The following is a 25547-nucleotide window of genomic DNA, read 5'->3' as shown; positions in this document are numbered from 1 at the left end:
CTGCAATACAGAAACTACTGAACTTCGTGTCGGAAAAACACTGCACGCGTTATTTTTTCGATACATTTTTCGCTCTAGTTTTTAACCGTTTATCAGAATGACGCGTGTAATATACCGTTGAGAAGCTATGGATTAGGCGCAACTTTGCCATGTTGAACACTTTTTGAAATTCTTCATGGTTTAAGAGCAGTTTCAAAAATTGTGGAGCTCACGACGAATGTCAGCGAGCATTTTTTCGCGTTTTCCACTAAACCGCTCGTTGGAATAAAGCAAATGATACACAGTTGGAAAGATATCGTCAAGGCGCATCTTTTTCATATCTATTATTTTCTCTAATTTGTTATGGTTTAAGAGCAGTTTCAAATTTACTAAATCGAGTAATTTTGTTTTTCAAATTTTTTTCAATTTTTCTGTACTGTTTTCGCTCCAGTTTTTTAACCGTTTGTCGAAATGAGGCGTGTAATATACTGTTGAAAATCTATGGACGAGGCGCAACTTTCATATGTTGAAATGTTTTTGAGATTCCTTACAGTTTCAAGTTAATTTTGAAAATCTTGCGGCGGACGACGAGTGGCAGCGACCGTTTTTCATGAAATTTTTACAAACCGCTAGTTGAAATGATTCGAATGATACGCCGTTGGAAAGATATCGACGAGGCACAATTTTTTTCATATAGAACACTTTCTCTAATTATTTATGGTTTAAGAAAAATTTCGAATTGACCGAAATGCGGACACTCTGTTTTTCGCGACACCCAAATCGACGTGCGTACTTCATCCGACAGAAAACTACACTGGATCGGACGAAAAACCACACTGCATCGGACGGGCAAGTGAACTGCATGGTTTCTTTTATTCAGACATAAACTTTCTCACGCGAGTTTTTGCGAGTTTTAGTTATCTTTTTTCAACATTTTTTATGAACAAGTGGACCGCAGAGATGAGGGCAAGTGAAACCGCAACATATATCAAAGTGAATCACATTACTTTTGTTGTTCTTTTCCTAACATTTTTTTGCACTTCACATTGGGTGCAAGTGAACAGTATCACTCTCGAAAGTGAACCACATCAGGGGGCAAAAGGCACTGCGGGACCAAGTTTTGAAACACAGAAACACATGAACAAAACAACCTTAAAAAGTAATATTTCTGAACTGCACACATGAGCCGGGCGACCCGCAAAGTGCACCGGAGCACTACATTTTCTCAACTGCACACATGAGCCGGGCAACCCGCAAACTGCACCGGAGCACTGCATTTTCTCAACTGCACGGGTGTCGTCACCGTTGTTGACCTTCATCACTGCAATGGAAGAGACTGCTCTCCATAGCCAGGCCGATCAAGCCGCCGGCGATGACTCCTAGAGACAGGCCAGCTGCACAACAACATAGATACACATATGTGAAAAACAAAAGTGCACTGCATAACAGTTTGTCAGCGACCTGGGCCCTGCTGCCATCCAACCGGTACCCAGCCCAGCCCAGTTGGAAGCCACAAGGACTACAAATACCAAGGGGAGACATCACACATGGTTGGCTTGGAACGGAAGGCTTCGGCCTGGCCTGGCTTGTCTGGCGACCTCTCTCTCTCTCTCGCTCGGTTTCTTCCTCCCTCCTCCTCTGTTTCTTCCCCAGATCCTCAAATTCCCATGTAATTTCCAGATTTGTAACTAAATCCTTGTTGATTGAGTAGAACTAGTAGAGAGATCCTCACAATTGGTATCAGAGCCGTTCGATTCTGCACCAAAAATCCACCCAATTTTTTTCCCAATCAATTCCATGGACTCACGGCGGCGCGCCGAGCTCCTGGCGAGCCTCTCGCCGGAAGGTCGGGCGACGTATGAGGTACTCAGGGCCCAGCTAGCCTGTGATCTGGGCCATGTCTTCCCCGACGCCAAGCACGGCCCCGACCTGGCGTTTTCGACTTCGTTAACAACGCGCTCGGCCAAGCCTCTGTGCGTCTCGAGCAGCGGCATCACAACCGACGGTTCCCATGAATCAGAGGTTGCCACCTCCTCCACCAACCCCGCTCCAGCAGCAGCGGCAGCGGCCAGGGGCATCTCCGTGTCGAGCGCGACTTCCGCCGCCCCCGCATCATGCGGCGTCACCTCCCTCGTCGCGTCGGCCTCCAACTGCTCGACGAGCCCAGGAGGAGACAACGGTGCGGCACCAGACACCACTCCTCCGGTGTCCACAGGTCCAATCGGCGTGCCTGCGTCCACCATGCAGAGCGAGGCGGACCAGGTGCTTGAGACGCCCGTCACCTGTTCGACGTTGGGCCTCTACCCCATCGCCAGCACCACCCATGTCAACAAGGTGCCCCTATCCAACCTCGTTGTGTCCCCATCACGATCCTACTCCACCTCCACCTGCATGGCAGTCGTGTCCGTCTCAGATGCTTCAGAACTTGCCCTCGCCAGGCCCACCATGTGCTCGACCGAGTGGCCAGGAGGGGACACTAATGCAGCGAGGACAGTTCTTTCTCCAACGGCAGCGCCTGGAAGGTGTTTGACAGAAGGTGTAGACGAAGACACCAGCGCGAAGTCGCCAGAATCTGCACTAGGCATGTGTCTGCCGACCATAGTACCTCTGGCCTCTTTCCACTCCAATCTTATGCCACTAGCTGATGCAAATTTGAGGTGTACTCATGTCGAGAAGGCCAACATGTTCCAGTTGCTCAACAGAAGTGACAACATTCAGGTCAGCAAGGAGCAGGACAAGTCACCATTAGTACCCTGTTTAGTTCATGCCATTGCTACACGGGCAGCATCTCGGTTTCAACTTCAGTATTTCTGTGAGAACTTAGGTATGTGTGAGCATCCTTATTTTCAGTGTTGCATGTGTGCACCCTCACCATGGGATCCAGGAAGGCAGATAAACAAGTTAGGAGGCCTGGTTATGAACAGAAATTATGTGTCGATTGTCTTGCGGCCGTCACGTCCACCTGATCGAACAGAGCTTACTGACATGATCCCAAGTTTGTTGTTGCCTCTGGATGTGTCTCAAACGCAGAGCAATTTTCAGCAGAGCAATTTGTTTCTGCAAGATCAGGGGACTTGGTGTGAGAAGCAGTACAGTAGCTGCAAAAAGATGATATGTGAAGAGGCAACACAATATGGTTTGGAATCTTTTCCTTGGTACATTGCGTGGTTACATTTTGGGCTAGAGTTGTTGTTATTTGGAGACACGTATTATTTCCTTGCAGCCTTGTTTCTAACTGTACCACATGAAGGTAACTACTGTTTTGCTATCAGTTTTGCCTTACATACAACAAGTTCTGCCGAAAAATATTCCCAAGTTGTTGCTGAGAAGTGGATTTCCTACTGTGAGTTTTTTTGCAATCAACATGTTTTGGTCATATCAGCAAGTAATTCGTGCCCTTGGACTGCTATCATCTGAAGGAGACTTCTGTGCTGTCAACATTTTGTTTCTGCCAAGGCGAACAACTAACTTGAAACCTTGGCCACCTCCTTATTCTTCAAATGTGGCTCTACAGTTTCCAAGCTCACGACCAACTAGACTGATCATGGTTGTTACAGGAATATTGTGCCATATATCTGCGGTTTTCGGATTTGAACATTTTCTATGTGCCATTGCTTGGTTACTGTGTGACTACATTTTCTGTTCAAGCATGGCTGCTGACCAGTTTTGCAAGGATGCTAATGTCCAAGAAAAGGGTTGGTATGCTGAATGCAACAGTATAGTGCTTCATATGATAACTATAGATCTGATGCAATGGAAGGATTCTTTGATGCTCATTAAACTTATCTTCTTGCTGGCTGGGATATCTTTTGCACTGAAGATGGTGAGCGGTAAAGATAAACCCAGTTTTGCATTGGTGCCATGGGAAATTGCCTGGACATTTGGTCTTGCATCAGTGAAGTCTTGCTTCCCATCTTCTGTTGTCACATTTACTGCACCTTGTCGACACACTGTTGAGTTCATTTACATGGGTGCCTGCTATGTTGTGAATATCTGCATTGTTGTTCCTGAATTTTTGCTCGCGGTAATGATCAGCAGTGGCACCAGTTTTGCACTGGATTGTGGTGAAAATCACGCAGGCTTGCTGGCTAATTGTGTTGCTGTCAGATTGTTCGTTGTTGCCACAGTCAATGAGTTCATACATGTTCCCGCAGATAACCTATATCAGTGCATCGTCCGAATGTTACAACTGCAATGGGATCCAGGTGATTGCTTTACTCCAGTTTGGCGACATGAAAATCTTGCAGGTACAGATGATGTTTGCCCAAAGCATGGTATCGCTACACTTCAGGTGACATGGGATCCGGGAGGTTCGACACAATTTTGGTTTGCGGACAAAGCTGGAAATTGGGTTCAAGATGTTTTGCAAACTCCATGGGATCCCGGTGGCGCTATACAATATCGACTTGGGGGAAGTCAAATTTTATGGAGAGGGATTGTCAGCGACCTAGGCCCTGCTGCCATCCAACCGGTACCCAGCCCAGCCCAGTTGGAAGCCACAAGGACTACACTTGAGACATCACGCATGGTTGGCTTGGAACGGAAGGCTTCCGCCTGGCCTGACTTGTCTGGCGACCTCTCTCTCTCTCTCTCTCGGTTTCTTCCTCCGTCCTCCTCTGTTTCTTCCCCAGATCCTCAAATTCCCATGTAATTTCCAGATTTGTAACTAAATCCTTGTTGATTGAGTAGAACTAGTAGAGAGATCCTCACACAGTTTTACATTTCCTTTTTTCTATTGTTTCTTCCCTCGCCCGCAAACAACAAAAATTGTTGTGCACTAACCGTCTCGCTCCCAAATGTAAAAAGTGAACTGCAATAGCAGGCTCGTTGTCACTCGTGTGTTTTTGCCTATTCGTCGATGTCGAGTAGATTCTAGAGCCCACTAGTATCCCGGAAATGCAAACAATCAGGTTGTGCACTGCATACCCGTTGCCAGCAGACATCAATTCTCGTCGAAGGCCATGGGGGTTGAAGAAGTAAAAAAGCAGGGTAGAAGAAGGAGCAGGGGAGAGGACCATGAGCAGATCAAGTCCTTCAGACACAAACCGCATGCACTACATTGGCAAAATCTGAAACAAAAATAGCTCCAAAATGAAATTGTATCCCTAGAGAAGTGCACATTGAATAGAGGAGTTGGTGCACGCCGGGTCGGGGGGTGAGCTGCACGCTGGAGTGAGCTGCACTGCATGCCACAGTCGCCTCCACTGCATGCAGTGAAGTTCAGAGAAAGGTAGAAGTCTAGTGGGGATGGCTGGTGCGTGGCGCTGGCAGTGGCGGCCCAGATCCACCCGCGGTGTAGAGCAGAGGTGGCCGTGGCGAGGGTAGGGATCCTGGGTGGCCGCGCAGGAGGAGGGTGGCGCCCAGGCCTCGCCGAAGAGGAGGAAGAGACCCGGCTGCTCTCCTCCATCGGCTGGATCGATGGGAGATTGGGAGGATGGAGAGGTGGGGTGCCGACGCGGTTCCACGGTGGCAGCCACGCGCCGGAGTTGGAGTAGTGCGCGAGCACAAGGCAGGTGACAACGGGGGAGCTCGGGGGAGGGGATTCCACGATGGGGATCTTGCGGCAGGGTCTGGTGATGGGTTGGATCCCATTGCCCCAGGCCAGATCCACGTCGGCAGCTGCGCGGGCGCGCCTAGATCGACGTCGCGGCGGCGTGCAATTGCGGTAGGATGATGGAAGGGACGCGGGTGGCAGGATTCGGCGGAGGGAACACGGGGTGCGGCAGCGGGCGGCGACATGGGGTGCGGGGCGGGGCAACGGCTCGAAGGGGAGGACGACGATGGTCGGTGGTGGCGCACCGGGAGGAAGGAGGCTGGGGTCGCCCCGATGCGGCGAGGAGACGATGTAGTGGATCGTGGGAGCGGATGGGGGTCTGTCCGGGTGGTCATTGACCGGTGGGCGAGGGTGTAGGGTTATTTTGCTGCGGTTCGATTCAGGTGTGCGGGACAGTGCTTAAGTATTAGCCTAACTAGTAAGCGTGTACGTGCATAATGCATGTCTCAACTAATATATAACTATGTGAATCAACTTATGGTTGAGTTGGTTAGGTGGACAGTGATATCCCCAACCCACCAGGGTTCAAATCCTGGTGCTCGCATTATTCCTGGATTTATTTTCGGGATTTTTGGCGATACGCTTTCAGTGGAAGGAGACGTTTCCGTCGACGACGAGGCGCCTACGGTCGGCTCAGTCTCTCGGAGGTGCTCATAGGGGTAGGATGTGCGTGTGTGCGTTCATAGAAGTAGCGCTTGTGTTTGTACTGATGCTAAAAAAAACTAATATATAAATACTTTTTGCAAAAAATACTAATATACAAATTTTTCTTTCTTTTATATTTTTAGGCAAACAAGCCTGCTTATCTGCTAGGTCTCCATGGCATTCACTGAGAGTGTATTCGGAAAAAAAAATGCCTTCATGTAAAAGAACTTGAAAAGTGTGTTCAGATTGTAAAGCAAAAATAACTCGTACATTGAACCACACTGAAAAATGTGTTCAGACTTCTCAAATTTCATCAAATAAGGACTGAAAAACAGTATTTTCAAATCTATTTGCCAAAAAAAGTCTTCAACTTACCCAAAATTATCAATAGTATATTAGACAAAAAAAAGTTGGCATCATTTAGGCACTGTTAGACCAACATGGGTATACCATATGTGCAAAAACCCAAAAAATTAACAGAACTTAGTTAGGCCTCACATTACAGAATTGTCACACATAACTTTGGTCTCACAATATATAAGTCTCACATATCATTATCACACATTACAAAGCAAAAGGCTCAGAATCCATAAGTCTCACACATGAGCTCAATCCAATGCCATATTTCAAGCACAACATTGAGCAGAACTGTACAAGATATATGCAAGATCAGAAGAAGGAAAATAGACTCCTGTAACCAATCCTTGCGGTGGTCTTCGAATCCTGAGAGGTTGAACTACAGGTAGGAGGTGGCTGCTGAAACAAATCTTGCTGACTGAAGGGCAAGCGAAGCACAATAGCTGTAGTGTTTTCTCGCATCGTGTTACCTTACCTCCATTATCTTATTCAAGGAGTAGATCAATGTTGGGAACCTCTCTGTAGCCATAAAAATATTACCTTAGAAAACTTATACTAAGAGAAGGTTCAAAGAATATGGTTGTATATAGAATAATAAGGAAGATAAAAATCTGACATGTGATCAATTGAACATAGTGGTTCTCTATTGACATAAGGCAACCTTGCAAGGAAAGGACTAAAGAGTGGACTAATGCCCAATCAGGCAAGTGTTCTGAGATGAGCACACCAATGAGATGAATAGTACTGATAATTTTCGTCAAGTTTTCTGAGATGGGTAGTACTGATTATTTCGGGTAAGTTTAAGCAACTGGTCTGTAGTAATTCAACTAATTGTGTACTAATTCTGTAAAATATAATTCTCTATACAATATATTAATTTTATAATTCTGTAAAATATAATTCTATAAAGCATTAGGCATTGACACATGTACTAATTGTGAAAGTATGAAAGCACATGGTCGGTACTAATTATGTACTAATTCAACTCATTTGTCAAAAATCATCAAATGTAAATATAATAAATCTGTAGTTATACATCAGTCATAAAAATAAAGCACCTGGTCTGTTATCCTCATAAGTAATTGCCAGCCATGCCCAACAACGATCTCACATTCTGCATCACTGCAATAAATTCAGCATCACGGAGGATTCATTGAACAATTTGGATCATCAATAGACGAAAAATATATAAATACACAACAAAGGTACAAAAAGTAAAACACAACAATGGAAACCGATTGCATAGTCTAAAATTAGGTAAAAAAGGTAGTGGAAGCATGAAAGTAATGATCCGCGGTGGAGCTTACCAAATATAGATCCTATGTACTGCCAACAAGTGGGAGCACACCAAAAGCTGCAATTAGAAACATATAATGTTAATCCAAAATAGTTATCATATGTACGGTGGGTTTTGGCCTATTGAAGGAGCATGTGCCCGTGCTACCTGTGCATAATTAACACTACCCATGGTTGCAGCCTTCTTTGCTGCTGGGCGACACCGCGCTTCTCAGGGAATTCCTCTTTCTTCTCATCAAACATTCTGGCATACCAGGATTGACTACTTCTCTTTTTAGGTTTCTGAGTATGACTACTTTTTGCATTCCCATTTACAAATGAGTTTGTTAGGTCCTCCAACGGGACGATCCCCTGCCCCATCTTCATTTTGAAAGCATAAATGTTAAACAACTTATAACGGATGAAATAACAGAGGCAAAGGAGTCTCAATCCTGATCCGACATTGGAACCATGATCTAAATATATGACAGTAAAAAACTGCAATTTCCATCCCTCTCCCACACACAACATTCCATGTACACTCGACATGCCATGGGTACAACATGAATAACTCCAAAAAAATAGTCAGAATTTGAAAACAGTTAATTGAAAGTATAGCACAAATAGTATTAGAACAGAAGCAATGCAAGAACCAAAAATTGCCGAGGGTTAAATACAAATGGATAATACAATAATGAAATATTATTTTTAAGTATAGCACTTTCACAACAACTGGAAATTACATGGGCTTAAAATAGACTATGATCACAACCAGACAAACAAACAGAAACAACGGGACAATTTTTCTTTCTTACGTTATCTCTGCAACCGAATTTGTATTCTGCTCTTTCCAAGTGCCAAACAAAAGCTACAGAACGACTCACATTACTGCAAATAGTGACTTTATCCATAATTGAAAGCCATATTTAAACTGACCAAAATTGATCTTCAATAGCCATATTTAAACTGACCAGAATTGTAAAAGGAGGTAAATAATTGCATATTTAAACTGATAGTTGAAGCCAGGAAGCATCGGTAAATTATCGGTGGTCAGAAGGGGGGAGCAAGGTGACCATTGTGGTTGTGGGCGATGGCTCGACTTGGTCCAACTGGAGGCAATCTGGGATCTGAAGAGACTAAACATTTAGCATTTGAGAACATGCAACCTGAGAATATCGCAGGCACTCGCACATGCCAACTTGAGTTCATTCTGAATTTCAGTTACACACAAATCACCATGGCACGACAGAAGATAACAATGATATGTCGTAACAGGGCTGGGTCAAACGAAAACGAAGTATACAGATAAGGGAAAAGATTGGCACCATCAGATCGCTAACTGTCACCGATTTTGCTAAATTCCGAAACATTTAGATCGCTAACTGTCACCGAAGAAAATATACAACACGAAAAAATTGGCACCATCAGATCAGAACCCACGTAAACAGACCTGAAAAATGCATCACAAGTTGCATGCTCGCCCTGTCGTGCTTCTCTCCTGATGTGATGAGGACATCAATACCATTGTTACACCCATAGCCCCTACTGTTACATATACTGGACCAATTACTAGAGCTCGCGCACGCCAATTAAATTATCAGGTACTTTCGTTTCTTGGTAATGATTCTAATGTTCATGAGATTATGATGCTGCCTAAATTGGATACATTTGTTTTGCTTACAAATGAAGGGCCTAGCTTGGAGAAGGATGAACATTGGAGCAAGAACACGCATGGAGTTGATGGCATGCGCAAGGGGATCAAGAACGGAGTTACAAGTGATGATTTCAGGACTTTGAAGCTGCCATAAGGAGTGCATGAAGCCTTGGACGAAATATACAAGATGCCACTTCATAATATTCGTCCATAGGCTATTCTAGGTGCTGCGTCACCTTATTAATGGGCCAGGCCCATGTAATTTCGAAATACTTAAGTATAGGCTATTTTTAGAGTCCGTATGTGTGGGGAAACAAGAGTTAGGGTTGGTTTCGGACCCCACCCTCAAGGGCCACGAAATTCCCCCCTCTTCCTCCATATATACAGCCCTTAGGGCGTCGTTTAGACTTTGGGTTTTGTTTAGATTAAAAGTTCGCCATAGCTGCAACTTCGCGTACTTCGTTTGTGTCCAACGACCAGACCAAGACATCACAGAACCCCACCTTGATCAATAAAGCTTTCATCTTATATTCGCAATATCCCGATTACAATCTCAGTTTCTTGCTTGTTCTTCGTTTGCTCGCAGGAAACAGACCCTCGTGGTCAGGTTGATCGTGCTCCGGCGTGGTCAATAACCCTCGGAAGTTGGTTTAGCGATTGCTAAGGCGCGACGTCTCGCACGTTCGTAGTCGGATTGTCAAGGTCGACTCCCACAGAAAACGATAGCCACCATCTCATCGAAACATCGGGACACCTTAGCCTCTATCAAGTGGTATCAGATTTCCAGGTTGCTCGGTGAGATTTTACAGTTTTTCGTAGATTAGATCGAGTCTGTTCTTCATACCTACAGTCCACGAAAAATCCAGAAAAAAAAATTAGGGTTAGTTCATCATATCCGAACCAATCTGAGCCTTTGCATAATCTTTTTAGGGTTTTTGCTTTGTTGAATTTGCGGTTGCATCATCGTGTCAAGTTGCTGGTCTTAGAGTCTAGTCTTTTAGAGTTTCGAGTTCTGGTCATAAGTTGTCACGCCGCCGCCGCACCATCATCATCGCCCATCTACCACTTTTGCTTATCCGCCACCGCTCTAAATCCATATCCATATACCACCACCAATCCGTATCCATATACCACCACCAATCTGTATCCATATACCACCACCGCTACCATATACCACCACCGCTGCCATATACCACAACCATATATCCACCACCAATCCGAGTTCTTCTCATATTAGGTTTGTTCTTGAGATCAATCTAAATTCTGATTCGTGTTTCCTTGCCTGCGTAGGTCTCAAAAAAAAAGAGTCTGGAGACCCCCGGGCAGTTTAGGCCAAAATTTTCACGGGCAAATTTTTTTTCCCTATCCTATTTTTAGGCTTTTCTGAGTCTTTTGAGCCACGTGCCATCATAGTGATTTTTTGTCGCACTTTTTCGTCGTCGCTGCCCTGATTTCCGAAAAAAAGTGAAAAAAAAATTCGCGCCCATCCTATCAGTTTGACGAGGGAAGAGTTTTGAGACACTCGCCATTATAGTGATTTTTCGCAAAAAAAAGAGGAGCGCAAAAAAAGAGCGAAAAAAAGAGTTCCAGAGTGCTTTTCCCTTATTTACGTGCAGCGCCGTGATTTTGTTAGTGTTCTAGGCTCGCGTCTCTAGCACGGTCTATCCTAGGACCAGCACAGTACCGTCGTTGAGCGTTTATTCAACTTTGTATCTCTGAATTGATTATTGCTGACCCTTTTTGCTACCATACTATAAGCCTTCCCAGCTCCACATACATCTACGTCGTGCGTTTGACTCTCCCTGGCAATCGCTCTATCCAAGCTTTTGAGAGTTTTGACTACAACGGTTGCCGATCACCACCTGCTGCTGGGTAAGAACTGGTAAGAATTTGAGATTTGCTTGACGGATTTGTGACACCCGCCACCACCACCACTTGTTAGTAGTTTGTAGGATCATATTCTTGTGTGTTTCTATTGCTGCTAACCATACCAGGATCACAAGCCGACGAGACTGACTGGGAGAACTTGACGAACAAGGAGCTTCATGATACGTTTCAGCAAATGATGAGTGGACAGGTGCAAGATGTGATAAACAGATTTGAAGAGGCCATGGAGAAGATAGATGGCATGGAGAAGACGTTTGAAACAAAGCCCGATAACAAGTTTGCTGAATTGTTTTCGCGTTTTCCACCACCACCACCGGCTGCTCCTGCCGCACCTCTGCAACAACAGCAACAACATCGACTACCTCCACGTCAGGAAACAGCCCTCCGCCGAGCGAGCCGTGTCCCTCTTCAGTCGGGCCAAACTGCTGGTGCTGCTGTTGATACTTCTGTGGCTCCTACTGCTGATGTGGAGGAGGATGATTATGTGGGAGATTATGAGGATGAGGTTGATCAACATCAGAACTACGTGCCACCACCAGCACAGCAACCACCAGGTCGTCCACATGCAAATAATGGCAATGGTAGGGCTCACCCTCAGGTACGAGATCATGACCATCTCCCTAAACTAAAATTGAATATTCCACCATTTGAGGGTAGATATGTTCCTGATATATATCTTACTTGGGAGTTAGAAACTGAACAACGATTTACATGTTTACAATATCCCGAGGAGAGACGTGTTCCTGCTGCTGTTTGTGCATTCACTAGTTTTGCATGTGTTTGGTGGTCTGAGCATTGTAGATTATATCCTATTCCGGCTACTTGGACTGCTTTGAAAACTGCTATGCGTACTCGTTGGGTTCCACCATATTATCAACGTGAATTACTTCAAAAATTGCAGCGCTTAAGACAGGGAAAAAATTCTGTAGAAGAATATTATCAGGAATTACAAACTGGCATGATTAGATGTGGTATTGTTGAGGAGAATGAAGCTATGCTTGCACGTTTTATGGGTGGATTAAATAGAGATTCAGACGATTCTAGAGTATAAGGAGTATACTAATATCACTCGTTTATTCCATCTTGCTTGTAAAGCTGAACGTGAAGTGCAGGATCGACAGGCATTGGCGCGGACTAACTTTTCTGCAGGTCGACCTTCATCATGGACACCACGTGCATCATCTACTTCCACACGTTCTGCTACACCGGCGCCTCCGTCGGCTGCCACCTCCAACCGTGATACAATAAAGCAGGCACAATCACCACTATCTGCCAAGAGCACACCTTCTGGGCCTGCAAAGAGCTCTTCTTCATCCATGGCATCAACAGGGCAAACACATGATATTATTTGTCGACGTTGCAAGGGTGGAGGTCATTATGCGAGAGAATGCCCATCTAAGCGTGTGATGATTGTTACTGAGGATGGTGGGTATGAGTCCGATAGTGACTATGATGAGGAGACTTTGGCTCTTATTACACGTGAAGAACACGGTGGAGACGATTCTGATCATGAGACGCAATACATGGCTCCTGAAGATGCTGACAGGTATGAATGTTTAGTTGCTCAACGTGTTTTGAGTGTGCAGGTTACACAAGCTGAGCAAAATCAGAGGCATAATTTGTTCCATACAAAGGGAGTTGTGAAGGAACGTTCTGTTCGCGTGATCATAGATGGAGGGAGCTGCAATAACTTGGCTAGCATGGAGATGGTGGAGAAGCTATCTCTCACCACAAGACCACATCCACATCCTTACTACATCCAATGGTTCAACAACAGCGGCAAGGTTAAGGTAACACGTACTGTTCGTGTGCATTTTAGTATCTCTACATATGCTGATTATGTTGATTATGATGTGGTACCTATGCAAGCATGTTCCTTATTACTTGGTAGACCATGGCAATTTGATAAAAATTCTGTACACCATGGTAGAAACAATCAGTATACTCTTGTTCATAACGATAAAAATATTACTTTGCTTCCTATGACTCCTGATTCCATTTTGAAAGATGATATTAATAGAGCTAATAAAGCAAAACAGGAGACAAATAAGAGTGAAAATCAGATTGTGGCAAAAGAATTTGAGCACCAAATGAAGCCTAATAATAAACCATCTACTGTTGTTTCTGAAATTAAATTGAAAAGTGCATGTTTACTTGCCACCAAATCTGATATTGATGAGCTAGATTTTAGCAAATCTGTTTGCTATGCTTTTGTGTGCAAAGAGGCATTATTTTCATTCGAGGACGTGCCTTCCTCTTTGCCCCCTGCTGTCACTAACATTTTGCAGGAGTTCGCTGACGTCTTTCCACAAGACGTGCCACCGGGATTACCACCTATTCGAGGGATTGAGCATCAAATTGACTTAATTCCCGGTGCTTCGCTACCCAACCATGCACCATACCGTAACAATCCAGAGGAGACGAAGGAGATTATGCGTCAAGTACAAGAACTGCTCGACAAAGGTTATATACGTGAATCCCTTAGTCCTTGTGTTGTTCCTATCATTTTAGTGCCGAAAAAGGATGGTACGTCGCGTATGTGCGTTGATTGTAGAGGCATTAATAATATTACTATTCGTTATCGTCATCCTATTCCTAGGCTATATGATATGCTTGATGAATTGAGTGGCTCTACAATATTCTCCAAAGTTGATTTGCATAGTGGATACCATCAAATTCGTATGAAATTGGGTGATGAATGGAAAACAGCATTTAAAACTAAGTTTGGATTATATGAGTGGTTAGTCATGCCTTTTGGGTTAACTAATGCACCTAGTACTTTCATGAGGTTAATGAACGAAGTTTTACGTGCTTTCATTGGACGATTTGTGGTAGTTTACTTTGATGACATATTGATTTATAGAAAATCTTTGGAGGAACATTTGGAACATTTACGTGCTGTTTTTATTGCTCTACGTGATGCACGTTTGTTTGGAAACCTTTGAAAGTGCACCTTTTGCACCGACCGAGTATCTTTTCTTGGCTATGTTGTTACTCCACAGGGAATTGAAGTTGATAAAGCTAAGATTGAAGCTATTGAGAGTTGGCCGCCGCCCAAAACGGTCACACAAGTGAGGAGTTTCCTTGGCCTCGCTGGTTTCTATAGGCGTTTTGTGAGAGATTTCAGCACCATTGCTGCACCTCTCAACGAGCTTACAAAGATGTTGTGCCTTTTGTTTGGGGTACCGCACAGGAAGAAGCCTTCACGGTATTGAAAGATAAGTTGACACATGCTCCTTTACTCCAACTTCCTAATTTCAATAAGACTTTTGAGATTGAATGTGATACTAGTGGAATTGGATTAGGAGGTGTGCTATTACAAGATGGAAAACCTGTTGCATACTTTTCTGAAAAATTGAGTGGGCCTAGTCTGAACTATTCTACTTATGATAAAGAATTATATGCTCTTGTTCGGACCTTAGAAACATGGCAACATTATTTATGGCCCAAGGAATTTGTTATACATTCTGATCATGAATCTTTGAAACACATTAAAAGTCAAGCAAAACTGAACCGTAGACATGCTAAATGGGTTGAATTCATTGAGACTTTCCCTTATGTCATTAAACACAAGAAGGGTAAAGAAAATGTTATTGCTGATGCCTTGTCTCGTCGTTATACTATGCTTTCACAACTTGACTTTAAAATATTTGGTTTGGAGACCATGAAAGATCAATATGTTCATGATGCTGAATTTAAAGATGTATTGCAGAATTGTAACGAAGGGAGAACTTGGAACAAGTTCGTTCTTAACGATGGATTTGTGTTTCGTGCTAACAAGCTATGCATTCCAGCTAGCTCCGTTCGTCTTTTGTTGTTGCAGGAGGCGCATGGAGGAGGATTAATGGGACACTTTGGCGTCAAGAAGACAGAGGATATACTTGCTACACATTTCTTTTGGCCAAAGATGAGACGGGATGTTGAGCGTTTTGTTGCTCGCTGCACTACATGTCAAAGAGCTAAGTCACGACTCAATCCTCATGGTTTATATATGCCTTTGCATGTACCTAGTGTTCCTTGGGAGGATATATCTATGGACTTTATTTTAGGTTTACCTCGAACAAAGAAGGGGAGGGATAGCATATTTGTTGTCGTGGATAGGTTCTCGAAAATGGCACACTTTATACCATGTCATAAAAGCGATGATGCTGTTAATGTTGTTGATTTGTTCTTTCGTGAAATTATTCGCTTACATGGTGTGCCAAATACTATTGTTTCAGATCGTGATACTAAATTTCTTAGCCACTTTTGGAGATGTTTATGGGCTAAGTTGGGGACTAAGCTACTTTTTAGTACTACTTGTCACCCCCAAACTGATGGACAAACTGAAGTAGTCAATAGAACATTGTCTACTATGCTTAGGGCTGTTTTGAAGAATAACAAGAAAATGTGGGAAGAATGCTTGCCTCATATTTAATTTGCTTATAATCGTTCATTGCATTCTACTACTAAGATGTGCCCTTTTGAAATTGTGTATGGTTTCCTACCTCGTGCACCTATTGATTTGTTGCCTCTTCCATCTTCAGAGAAGGTTAATTTTGATGCTAAAGAACGTTCTGAATTGATTTTAAAAATGCATGAGTTAACTAAGGAAAACATTGAGCGTATGAATGCTAAATATAAACTTGCTGGAGATAAGGGTAGAAAACATGTTGTGTTTGCGCCTGGAGATCTTGTTTGGTTACATTTGCGTAAAGATAGATTTCCTAATCTGCGCAAATCAAAGCTAATGCCACGTGCTGATGGTCCTTTTAAGGTGTTAGAGAAAATAAATGATAATGCATATAAACTTGAGCTACCTATAGATTTTGGGGTTAGTCCCACTTTTAACATTGCAGATTTGAAGCCTTATTTGGGTGAGGAAGATGCGCTTCCGTCGAGGACGACTTCATTTCAAGAAGGGGAGGATGATGAGGACATCAATACCATTGTTACACCCACAGCCCCTACTGTTACATATACTGGACCAATTACTAGAGCTCGCGCACGCCAATTAAATTACCAGGTACTTTCGTTTCTTGGTAATGATTCTAATGTTCATGAGATTATGATGTTGCCTAAATTGGATACATTTGTTTTGCTTACAAATGAAGGGCCTAGCTTGGAGAAGGATGAACATTGGAGCAAGAACACGCATGGAGTTGATGGCATGTGCAAGGGGATCAAGAACGGAGTTACAAGTGATGATTTCAGGACTTTGAAGCCGCCATAAGGAGTGCATGAAGCCTTGGACGAAATATACAAGATGCCACTTCATAATATTCGTCCATAGGCTATTCTAGGTGCTGCGTCACCTTATTAATGGGCCAGGCCCATGTAATTTCGAAATACTTAAGTATAGGCTATTTTTAGAGTCCGTATGTGTGGGGAAACAAGAGTTAGGGTTGGTTTCGGACCCCACCCTCAAGGGCCACGAAATTCCCCCCTCTTCCTCCATATATACAGCCCTTAGGGCGTCGTTTAGACTTTGGATTTTGTTTAGATTAAAAGTTCGCCATAGCTGCAACTTCGCGTACTTCGTTTGTGTCCAACGACCAGACCAAGACGTCATAGAACCCCACCTTGATCAATAAAGCTTTCATCTTATATTCGCAATATCCCGATTGCAATCTCGGTTTCTTGCTTGTTCTTCGTTTGCTCGCAGGAAACAGACCCTCGTGGTCAGGTTGATCATGCTCCGGCGTGGTCAATAACCCTCGGAAGTTGGTTTAGCGATTGCTAAGGCGCGATGTCTCACACGTTCGTAGTCGGATCGTCAAGGTCGACTCCCACAGAAAACGATAGCAACCATCTCATCGAAACATCGGGACACCTTAGCCTCTATCATGATGGACCAGACCCGTTGTTCTAGCCGATGATGTAAAACATCACGCATGAGCATGAAAATACGCTGAGCATCAGAGAAGCGCCAATAACGACGATGATGTCGTCGATCCTCCCACTCCCGTCGGGATCTCCAGGCACGTCAGCTGATAACGATAATGCGCCGCACGAGGCTCCGAGGCGTCTGATCGCAGGCAAGGCTCGCGTCCCTGGTCCTCAAAACCTCGACATTGCGCAGACGCTTGGATTGACATTGACAAGTGTCCTCCGCCCTGACGTCCCTTGCCCAATCGAAAGCCGAGGAGCCATGTGCATAGACAAGAGGAACCCGTCGTGGACGATGTTGCTCTAGCGAGCTTTGGCGCCGACCATGGCGGCCGTTTCCTCCGGATGAAGTTCTTTGGGGTGGGGCTGCATCCTCCCTCGAGCAGGTGAAGTTTGGTCGCCTACGGTCGGTGCGCGCCGACCAAAGTTGATGCCCACGCGCCGAAGAAGTGCTTCAGGATATTGCTACCTGCGTCCGACAACAAGCGGCGATAGGAGTCGGGCGGCGAGGCGAGCGCCATGAGTGATCAACAACGTGGCACTGACAAATTAGATGAATTAAGAAACGTAAACACGAACTGGATGCATCGGATTGTTGGTCTTACCGGAGGAAGCCCGTTTCTGCTCATCGTCTCCCATCCCGATGGCTTGATCGCCATCCGCCATCGCATGAAGAGACGTCGTCGTGCATGACCGTCGCTGGCCCTGGCGTCCTTGACGATGATGCCGCAGCAGTGAATTTAGTCATGTTGGCCTGCTTGCTGCCCCTTGACCGTGCATGGTGGCGTCGAAGATTCGGCAGCGTGATGGTGCCAGTTTCCAGAGGCGGGCCTGGCGGCGGCCATGAAAGCTAGCGGAAGAGAGGGGTGGTGGCGCGGGAAGGGGCTGGTGGGGGACGAAACTACCTGGTGGTTTGGGAGAGGAACGGGAGATCGTGGGCAGGCATGACGGTGCGAGGGGATCGGGTGTTCCGCCTAGATGAGGCCTTCTTTTAGGAGCGACAAACATGGTTATAACCAATGGCAGTGGTGGGTAATTAGAGTGTTAAACATGTTTGATGTTAAGAGACGATTTGGACCGTCAGATTAGCATGGTTCGATGGTTGAGATGATTTGGTTCTCCGCCCTTTCGTGCTTTTATAGGGGTAGTAGATAAGGTTCTAGTGTTACGGGCATAAGAGGGTGTGTTTGGTTTGTGCCCCAATTAGCCTAGCCAAAAATTTGGCATGACCAAAGTGAGGGCATGACCAAATTTTTGGTAAGTTATCATTGTTTGGATTGTAGCCAATGTACTTGCCAAAATTTTGGTAAAATTACTAAGACTTCATTTGGTTTGCCACTAGCTGAGTTGCCAAATGTTTTGTACGAGTAACTTGGATTGATTAGTGGTTGATCTAATTTTAATTTGGATGTACCTAGAGCCAACAAAGAAAGAGACATATTAAAAATAAGTTTTTTTAATATAAAAAATATTCAATATAATATGCCAAAAAAACATGCGAGAAGATTATTAGTAGTGGTTTTGAGGACATTTGTCCAATAGTAAAAGTTCCCTGATCGAAGGAAGTCCAGTAGTAAAACGTATATTAGTCTGGAGCGCACCGGACTGATCCATCAAAACTACGTACCCGTCAATGAAAAATCCATCCAAAACAGCTGTTCGGTTGCCTGAAGAAAAACTGTTCGGTAATCAGGCAGCTACCACGCGATTAATCTGCCGTATTATTTAGCAAGACCTCCGTAAAAGCACTGGACGAGACCACCGTATAAAAGCGAAAACGAAACGAGAGCCAGCGTAAATAGCGGGCCAGAGCAGGCTGCCAATTATTTGGCGAGCGTTTTCCACGCCCTTATCGCGCCCACGAATTGGCGAGAATAACACGCGGATGTCGCGGGTAGGCTGGGCGAGCCAATTTTTTGGTGCCAGTCCAAACGGCAGCCAAATCCCGTGAGCGAGCCGATTTTTTGGTAAGGCTAGTGTTGGTGGTAAACCAAACATACCCTCTTAAAGAGTGTTATTAGAATAGACCCACGTTATATGTGTGTGTGTTTTCCTGTTTGTGCGTACACATCAATTAATCTACCTCTCTAGCTATAACACACACACGTTGTCTATTCATCGCCTCCCATCTTATCATGCATACCTTCCGCTTCATCTTTCAGACACGCGCGACCGCGCACGTTTTCGCCCCCTCTGTTTAAATATCGATCTCGCACTTGCACACTACTTCCCAGTCTTCATCCCGTTGGCCTCTCGCACCATCTACCAGCACCCCCCTCTCCCAATGCTTGTACACTCATATAGTTCTTCCCTCTATCTTTCTCTATCGATATCTCGCGCAAACAACCCCTCCCCTCCCTTCTCGTATATCACCCCCATGCACATACATATATGTATATAGGCCTCTCTTTCATATAAATTGCATTGACACATATTCCCTCTATATATCCCCCAGCCCCACACACACTTAAATTCATGAATTTCCCGTGATTTCTTGCACACACCATCTCTCTCTCTCTCTCACACACACACACACACACACGAAGTAGGTGTACGAAAGAGAAGAGGTGCACGCACACACTCGTTCCCACATACAAACACACGGGTACACGGTGGAGCACATTTGTATAAGAAATATGCGTGTAGAAAGGCTTTAGATGATATGGCACTAGTACTTCCAGTATGTGCAAAGCACGTAAGTTAGAATTCCAATGGCACCCTACATAATGTCTCTCTTTTTACAATCAAAATATTATGATTAAAATGTTGTGGGGGCATCCATAAGGCCACGTGGCACACGTGGAGGTGTTGTTGTGAGCTTCTTGTGTGGATTCATCACTATGACGTGTTGCTAGTTCTACAAGAATGTAGACACAACATACACTTGTCCTCTCTCACACACATGCGCGGGTACTCTTTCCGAGACACACCGTCTCTCTCTAGATCTATGTATACCACTCTACCTCTCTACCCCCCCCCCACACACACGCTGGTGGAGTACATGCACGAAGTGAAGATATGCAAAGATGCACTAATTTCCTCGCACACACGCGCGGGTACATGATGGAACACATTTTGTATGAAGAGCCACCCCACGTAAGAATTTGACGTGCGTCCCAATCAGTGTGCCTTGCCATTCTCTCCCACATAGCACCAACTAGGGAGGGTCTCCGACCCCTTCTTCCTCGCTGCCGTTGTGTGGGCAGATCCAGCATCCTGATGCCCACCTAGCCACATCCTGGCGACCCTCTAGTATAACTTCCTCCGAAACTGGCCTTGCTCTACTGTCCCAGCTCCTCACGTCGCTGCATGTGTATCTTTTTCTACTTCTCAACCTCCCTCGTAGATAGGCTTGATCGGTTGTTCCATAGCCACCTAAATTTTTACTCTTAAGAGGTAAAACTACTTCATGTAGTCGAATCTAGTACTTGTTTCAAATGGGGAAGAAAGGGGGGAAGTTGTAGCCTGAATCTAGGACTTGGTTGAAAGGGGAAAGAATGAGGCAAAAAGTGGCAGAGACTGGCTATCCATCTGGTCTCTTGGTCTAAGAGGGGAATAAAGGGAAACACAATACAAACTCGATATAGAACCGATCTATTGGTTGTAAAATGAAAGAAAGTGGGGACTGGGGGATAAGTCAACAGAGTATGCCCAACACTAGATTTGCTGCCCTCATGCTACTTCTTGAGCTTGCGTTGGTTTTTTCCTTGAAGAGGGAAGGGTGATGCAGCAAAGTAGAGATAAGTATTTCCCTTAGTTTGAGAACCAAGCTATCAATCCAGTAAGAGACAACACACAAATCGCCTAATACCTGCACAAACAATCGAAAAACTTGCACCCAACGCGATAAAGGGGTTGTCAATCCCTTCTTGGTTACTTGCAAAAGTGAGATTTGATGGAGATAAATAAACAATAAAGTAAATATTTTTGGTATTTTTGGTTTATATATCGGAAAGTAAAAGATTGCAAAAATAGTAGATCGGAAACTAATATTGTAGATCGGAAACTTGTATGATGGAAAATAGACCCGGATGATGCGGAGCATCCCAAGGTCATCCCCATGGACCTACCTACGTCTCCCATGACACCACTTGGACCAATGCCAAGAGATCGAGCAAAGGCTATGGAAGATAAGTTGAACTCGCTCCTCTCCGAATTACCACTCTCTACATATGAGCTATGGCTACTACCTCAAGTGGAGACTCTATGCGTGATCAGGTACTTGGAGGAAGGCCATGGAGCAGCTACACCCAACGGACAAGACGGTGAGGACACCAAGTACAAGGAACAAGAAGAAGAGCTGCCAGAAAACCTCCAGCCATCGGATGACCGACCCCGGCCGGACGACCGGCGCTTGGAGCATCAGCCAGCCAACCAAGTCCCAGCCAGAAGACGCTCCAGCGGCCGGACGACCGACACCCGTCGGACAAGCAACATCTCCCAGCGCCTGGACGACCGAGCCCCTCTGGACGACCGACACCTCTATCACCGAGCCAAAACATCGGAAGTATGGCGGCCCCCAGACGACCGACCCACCGGACGTCTGGCCCCGACCGGATGACCGACCGAGCCCTAATTGAGCCAAAACATCGGACAACCTGGGCCAGACGGCCGATCCCTCGCGAGCCACCAGACTATCAATGATGGTCAGACGTCCGATGCCTGTATGCTGCCACGTGTTGGGCCGAAGCCCATACCCTTTCGTGACACTAGACTATAAATAGACCCCCTCCTCCATTTTTGTAGGGTTAGCAATGTGATAGCTCATTTGAGAGATAGAGATTTGGTCATCCACTTGGTTACTTCTCCATTGGAGTGCATGACCTCTTCAGAGGAGATCCCCCAAGCGGATTCAAGACCCCTCACGGGAAGAAACCCTCAAGGCCTCCTTGTGGAGAAAAACTAGTTACCTCTTGTATTGTCCCATGCTAACTTTGGATCGTGTATCTCTTTGTGTTTTGAGGATCTAGCATATGTGTGACCGAATCTTGTTGGTCGACTGTTTTCTCTCTTGCATTTCCCCTCGTGTTCTTCGCGTTCTTCGTAGGATCCCCTCCATTTCGTGAAAGATCGGGCATCTAGGGTTCTACCCTACATCATCTTGGTATCATGAGCAACATTGATCACGGATTTGGAGCCCCTACACCTTGTTTTCTAGCTTGATTTTGTTATGTTCTTCCCCAATTTCGAAAATCCCCACCAAAAAATAGCCCCAAAAATTTTCTTTGTGATTTGTTGGTGTGATGAATTTTTGTTGGATTTGCTTTGCCACGAGTGGATCTAGCTTTCCCACATCATCTCCACCATTTGCATCCACAAAATCGCTCGAATTTGACCAATTTTACCACCCCAACCTCGAAAACCCGAGTTCATCCCGTGCCAGAAATCACCCAGGCACCGGACGTTCGACCGTCTCCGGATGTCCGACGACTACCGGTCGTCCGACCACCATCGGACGTCCGACCTTCCCTGACGAAACTGAACATTTTTAGTTCGGCCACCTCCACCTTTCCACCTCCACCTCCGCATACGCACTCTATCCCCATTCCCATTTCCGCATACGCACTACGATAGCCCTTCCGCTTTCCGCAACCCCAAATGCATACTCGCTACACACTCTGACAAATTTTGACACATTTGGTTTTGAGAATTTGAGTTGTGGTTCATCATTTCCTAGGGTGTTTCAGCTAACTAGGAATGGTTCGACATCAACATCACCGCCGCTCATCTTCGCCACGAACGCATCATCGATAACAACCGTTCTTGCTTACACCTGACATACCAAGAATGGTAACTTCCACACCATCTTGGTATTGAGGTATATCTTCATTCTTGCCATTCATTGATAACCACCATAGCCCATTTTGCATACCTTGCCTATCCAGACTAGCCTTTGAGTATTGCCGGCAATGTTACTTGTGCACATTAGTGATCATACTTCCCATTCCATACATACCATATCATCTTGGTACATATCTTGGTATCTTCTCTTGTGTCACAAGGTTGTCATCGCATATACAATTGCTATCTTGGTTCGTGAAGTTTTGCATGAGAAAGAGCTCAAAAGAGAAAGAGCCAAACAAGCTTTTAAGCAAAATGGAAAGATAAGCAAAGAGCTTTTAAGCAAGAACCATAGCATCATACAACATTAAGATTGTCATACTCGATCATCTTGGATCATATCATCGAAATACCATACATATAGCATACTTGGGATAGAAGTCGTTGTATTTTTGCTTAGTAGGTTGTGCACAAGTTTCATATCTGCCTATTGTGCAATCGTGCTAGCGTCTCTCTAGTGTTGTGCAACAAGAGCATTTTCGTGGATTCCACATTTTGGCTCATTCCTTGGTTGCATGACCCCAATTATCTATTTGTGTGTGTGTGTTTCCGTGTACCATATCTTGCTATTGGTCAACTTGTTGCATTTGCAAATTTGTGAATATTTTCCAACTTTATTAAGGCTCACTAACAATTGCATCAAATTTTGTGCCACCATCCTAACCGAGCTCCACCGTAAGCTTTTATTTGTGTAGGGGTGAGAATCGACAAGAATTGGTACCAATTGTGCTATTTCCTTGTCACGCATTTGAGTGATCATTGATCCATCTTCAACATCGGTCAAGGTACATTTGGTGAAAGTTCTTCTCTTTCTCCCACTCACATATTTGCTTGGAATGATGGATAGGCCAGGTACTTCAACCAATCCACTCTTCATCGAGCAAGACGACGACATCACCTCCTACGTCACCAAGAGCCACCTCTTCGGTGCACAACGAGCTTTGCATCAAGAACAACAAGCAATGAGCGACCGCATCGACCATCTCTCCACTGACTTGCGACTCTCCGAGCGATGTACAAGAGACTAATTCGACAACAAGCTCGATGAAGAAAAACAAGAGAGCAACGCAAGAATGGACGAGATTCGTGCCTTGTTGGTCAACCGCTCTTCTACCTCTTAGTCCTACTCAAGAAGGAGCCGCTCGAGTCGACACTCCGATGACACCATCTCCGGCTCAAGTACTCCGACATCAAACACTCTTCGACGAGCCATGCACCAAGACCATCAAGCAAACCGCAATCCTCTACATGGCAATCCTACACAAGAGCAATTCGACGAGAAAGCACATCGGCATCGCCAAAACCAAGCTACCTTGGTGCAAGCACAAGAAAGGCAATGCCAATGCCAACAAGAGGAAGAGCGAGCGCACCAACACCAAGAGGAGCAAGACGCTAAGGCGCTCCGACAACTACAACAACGGCGTGAAGCAAAAGCACTTGAGGCGCAACGTTCCCTCCATGACACAAGTCGCGCCATTGCCGGTCGTAACTGGCGTACTCGGGAGCAAGAAGAAGCACTTCGCGAAGAAGTTCAAGAGAGGAACTATCAAGCTCGAGTGCATCGTCAAGTTCCACAAGCTCCTCGACAAGAACCCCAAGTTTGCCAAATGAAGAAAACGGAAAACATCCAAAATAATGCATATCCGAAGCTAGGTGGTCATGGCATGTCATGTGAGATAAATGATGCAAAGGTAGCACGTCAATATCATCACAAGAAAAACAAATGCCAATAACCATGGGCTTGTAGTCTATGCCATAAGTGCAAATTGGGTTCATTTTAATGGCATATGCATAGTTACTATGAATAGATTGCAAATATGACATGTGGTTGATCTCATGCATAGCATATGACAAGTCAAGAAGATTGTCAAACATGATGTGACCAAGAGAGTTATCACAAGAAATCATATGCAACATCGCATCACAACTAATAGACTCCACTGGCAATCATCAAACTCATCATAAATGGGTAAAATCATCGCATGGGAAAGTCACACTAGCATGAAACGTGGCAATAGGTGGATCAACATCCTCAAGCAATTAATGCCAAGATAGTCCATTAGTGGGACTAGAGCATCACCTTCACCTATATTACCTTTCTCATTCCACTCAAGTGGTGTAGGTGAGGTGGTAAAGACCGAACTGTGGTCATCTTCTTCATCTTGATGGAACCATGTGGGGGGTGCATCATATTCCACCATGGCCATCGTCTTTTCCAAAGGGAGGAGTCATCGAGTATCGGCGCGTCGTCATAGATGGGACGTAGCACCAAATGAGAAGACACAATAGAGGTAGAGGTTAAGTCATTAGTTTTGAAGGTGGCCTCATATGTCCTATCAAAATAGGTACACCAAGTGGTGTTTGTCTCACTCTCTCTATGTGGTGGCTCACCCACTCCCTCAAAATAGGTGCACTCAAAGTCACATATGGTGGAGTCACTCATATCACTTAAGTGGTGGGGGTTATGGCTCTCCTCACATGGGAATT

The 25547-nt window shown here is 45.0% G+C and overlaps 1 protein-coding gene across 1 annotated transcript; it reads left to right on the top strand.

The window, feature by feature from the left end:
• The first annotated feature begins 1576 nt into the window (after nt 1-1576).
• LOC147975595 (uncharacterized) lies at nt 1577-3528 on the top strand. The gene has a single exon (XM_087518268.1). It carries the CDS (start codon nt 1777-1779, stop codon nt 3394-3396), a length of 1620 nt encoding a protein of 539 aa, XP_087374394.1. The 5' UTR covers nt 1577-1776; the 3' UTR covers nt 3397-3528.
• Nucleotides 3529-25547: the final 22019 nt, after the last annotated feature.

Source organism: Triticum urartu, chromosome 4A (genome assembly GCF_056163025.1).
Source record: "Triticum urartu cultivar PI428250 chromosome 4A, HENAU_Tu73, whole genome shotgun sequence".
Classification (NCBI taxonomy): domain Eukaryota; kingdom Viridiplantae; phylum Streptophyta; class Magnoliopsida; order Poales; family Poaceae; genus Triticum; species Triticum urartu.
The sequence above is the reverse complement of the archived record's forward strand: the minus strand, read 5'-3'. Positions and strand labels throughout refer to the sequence as shown.

Bases quoted from the DNA above. Each gene is read 5' to 3' on its own strand.
- LOC147975595 (XM_087518268.1), top strand. From the start codon at position 1,777: ATGGACTCACGGCGGCGCGCCGAGCTCCTGGCGAGCCTCTCGCCGGAA.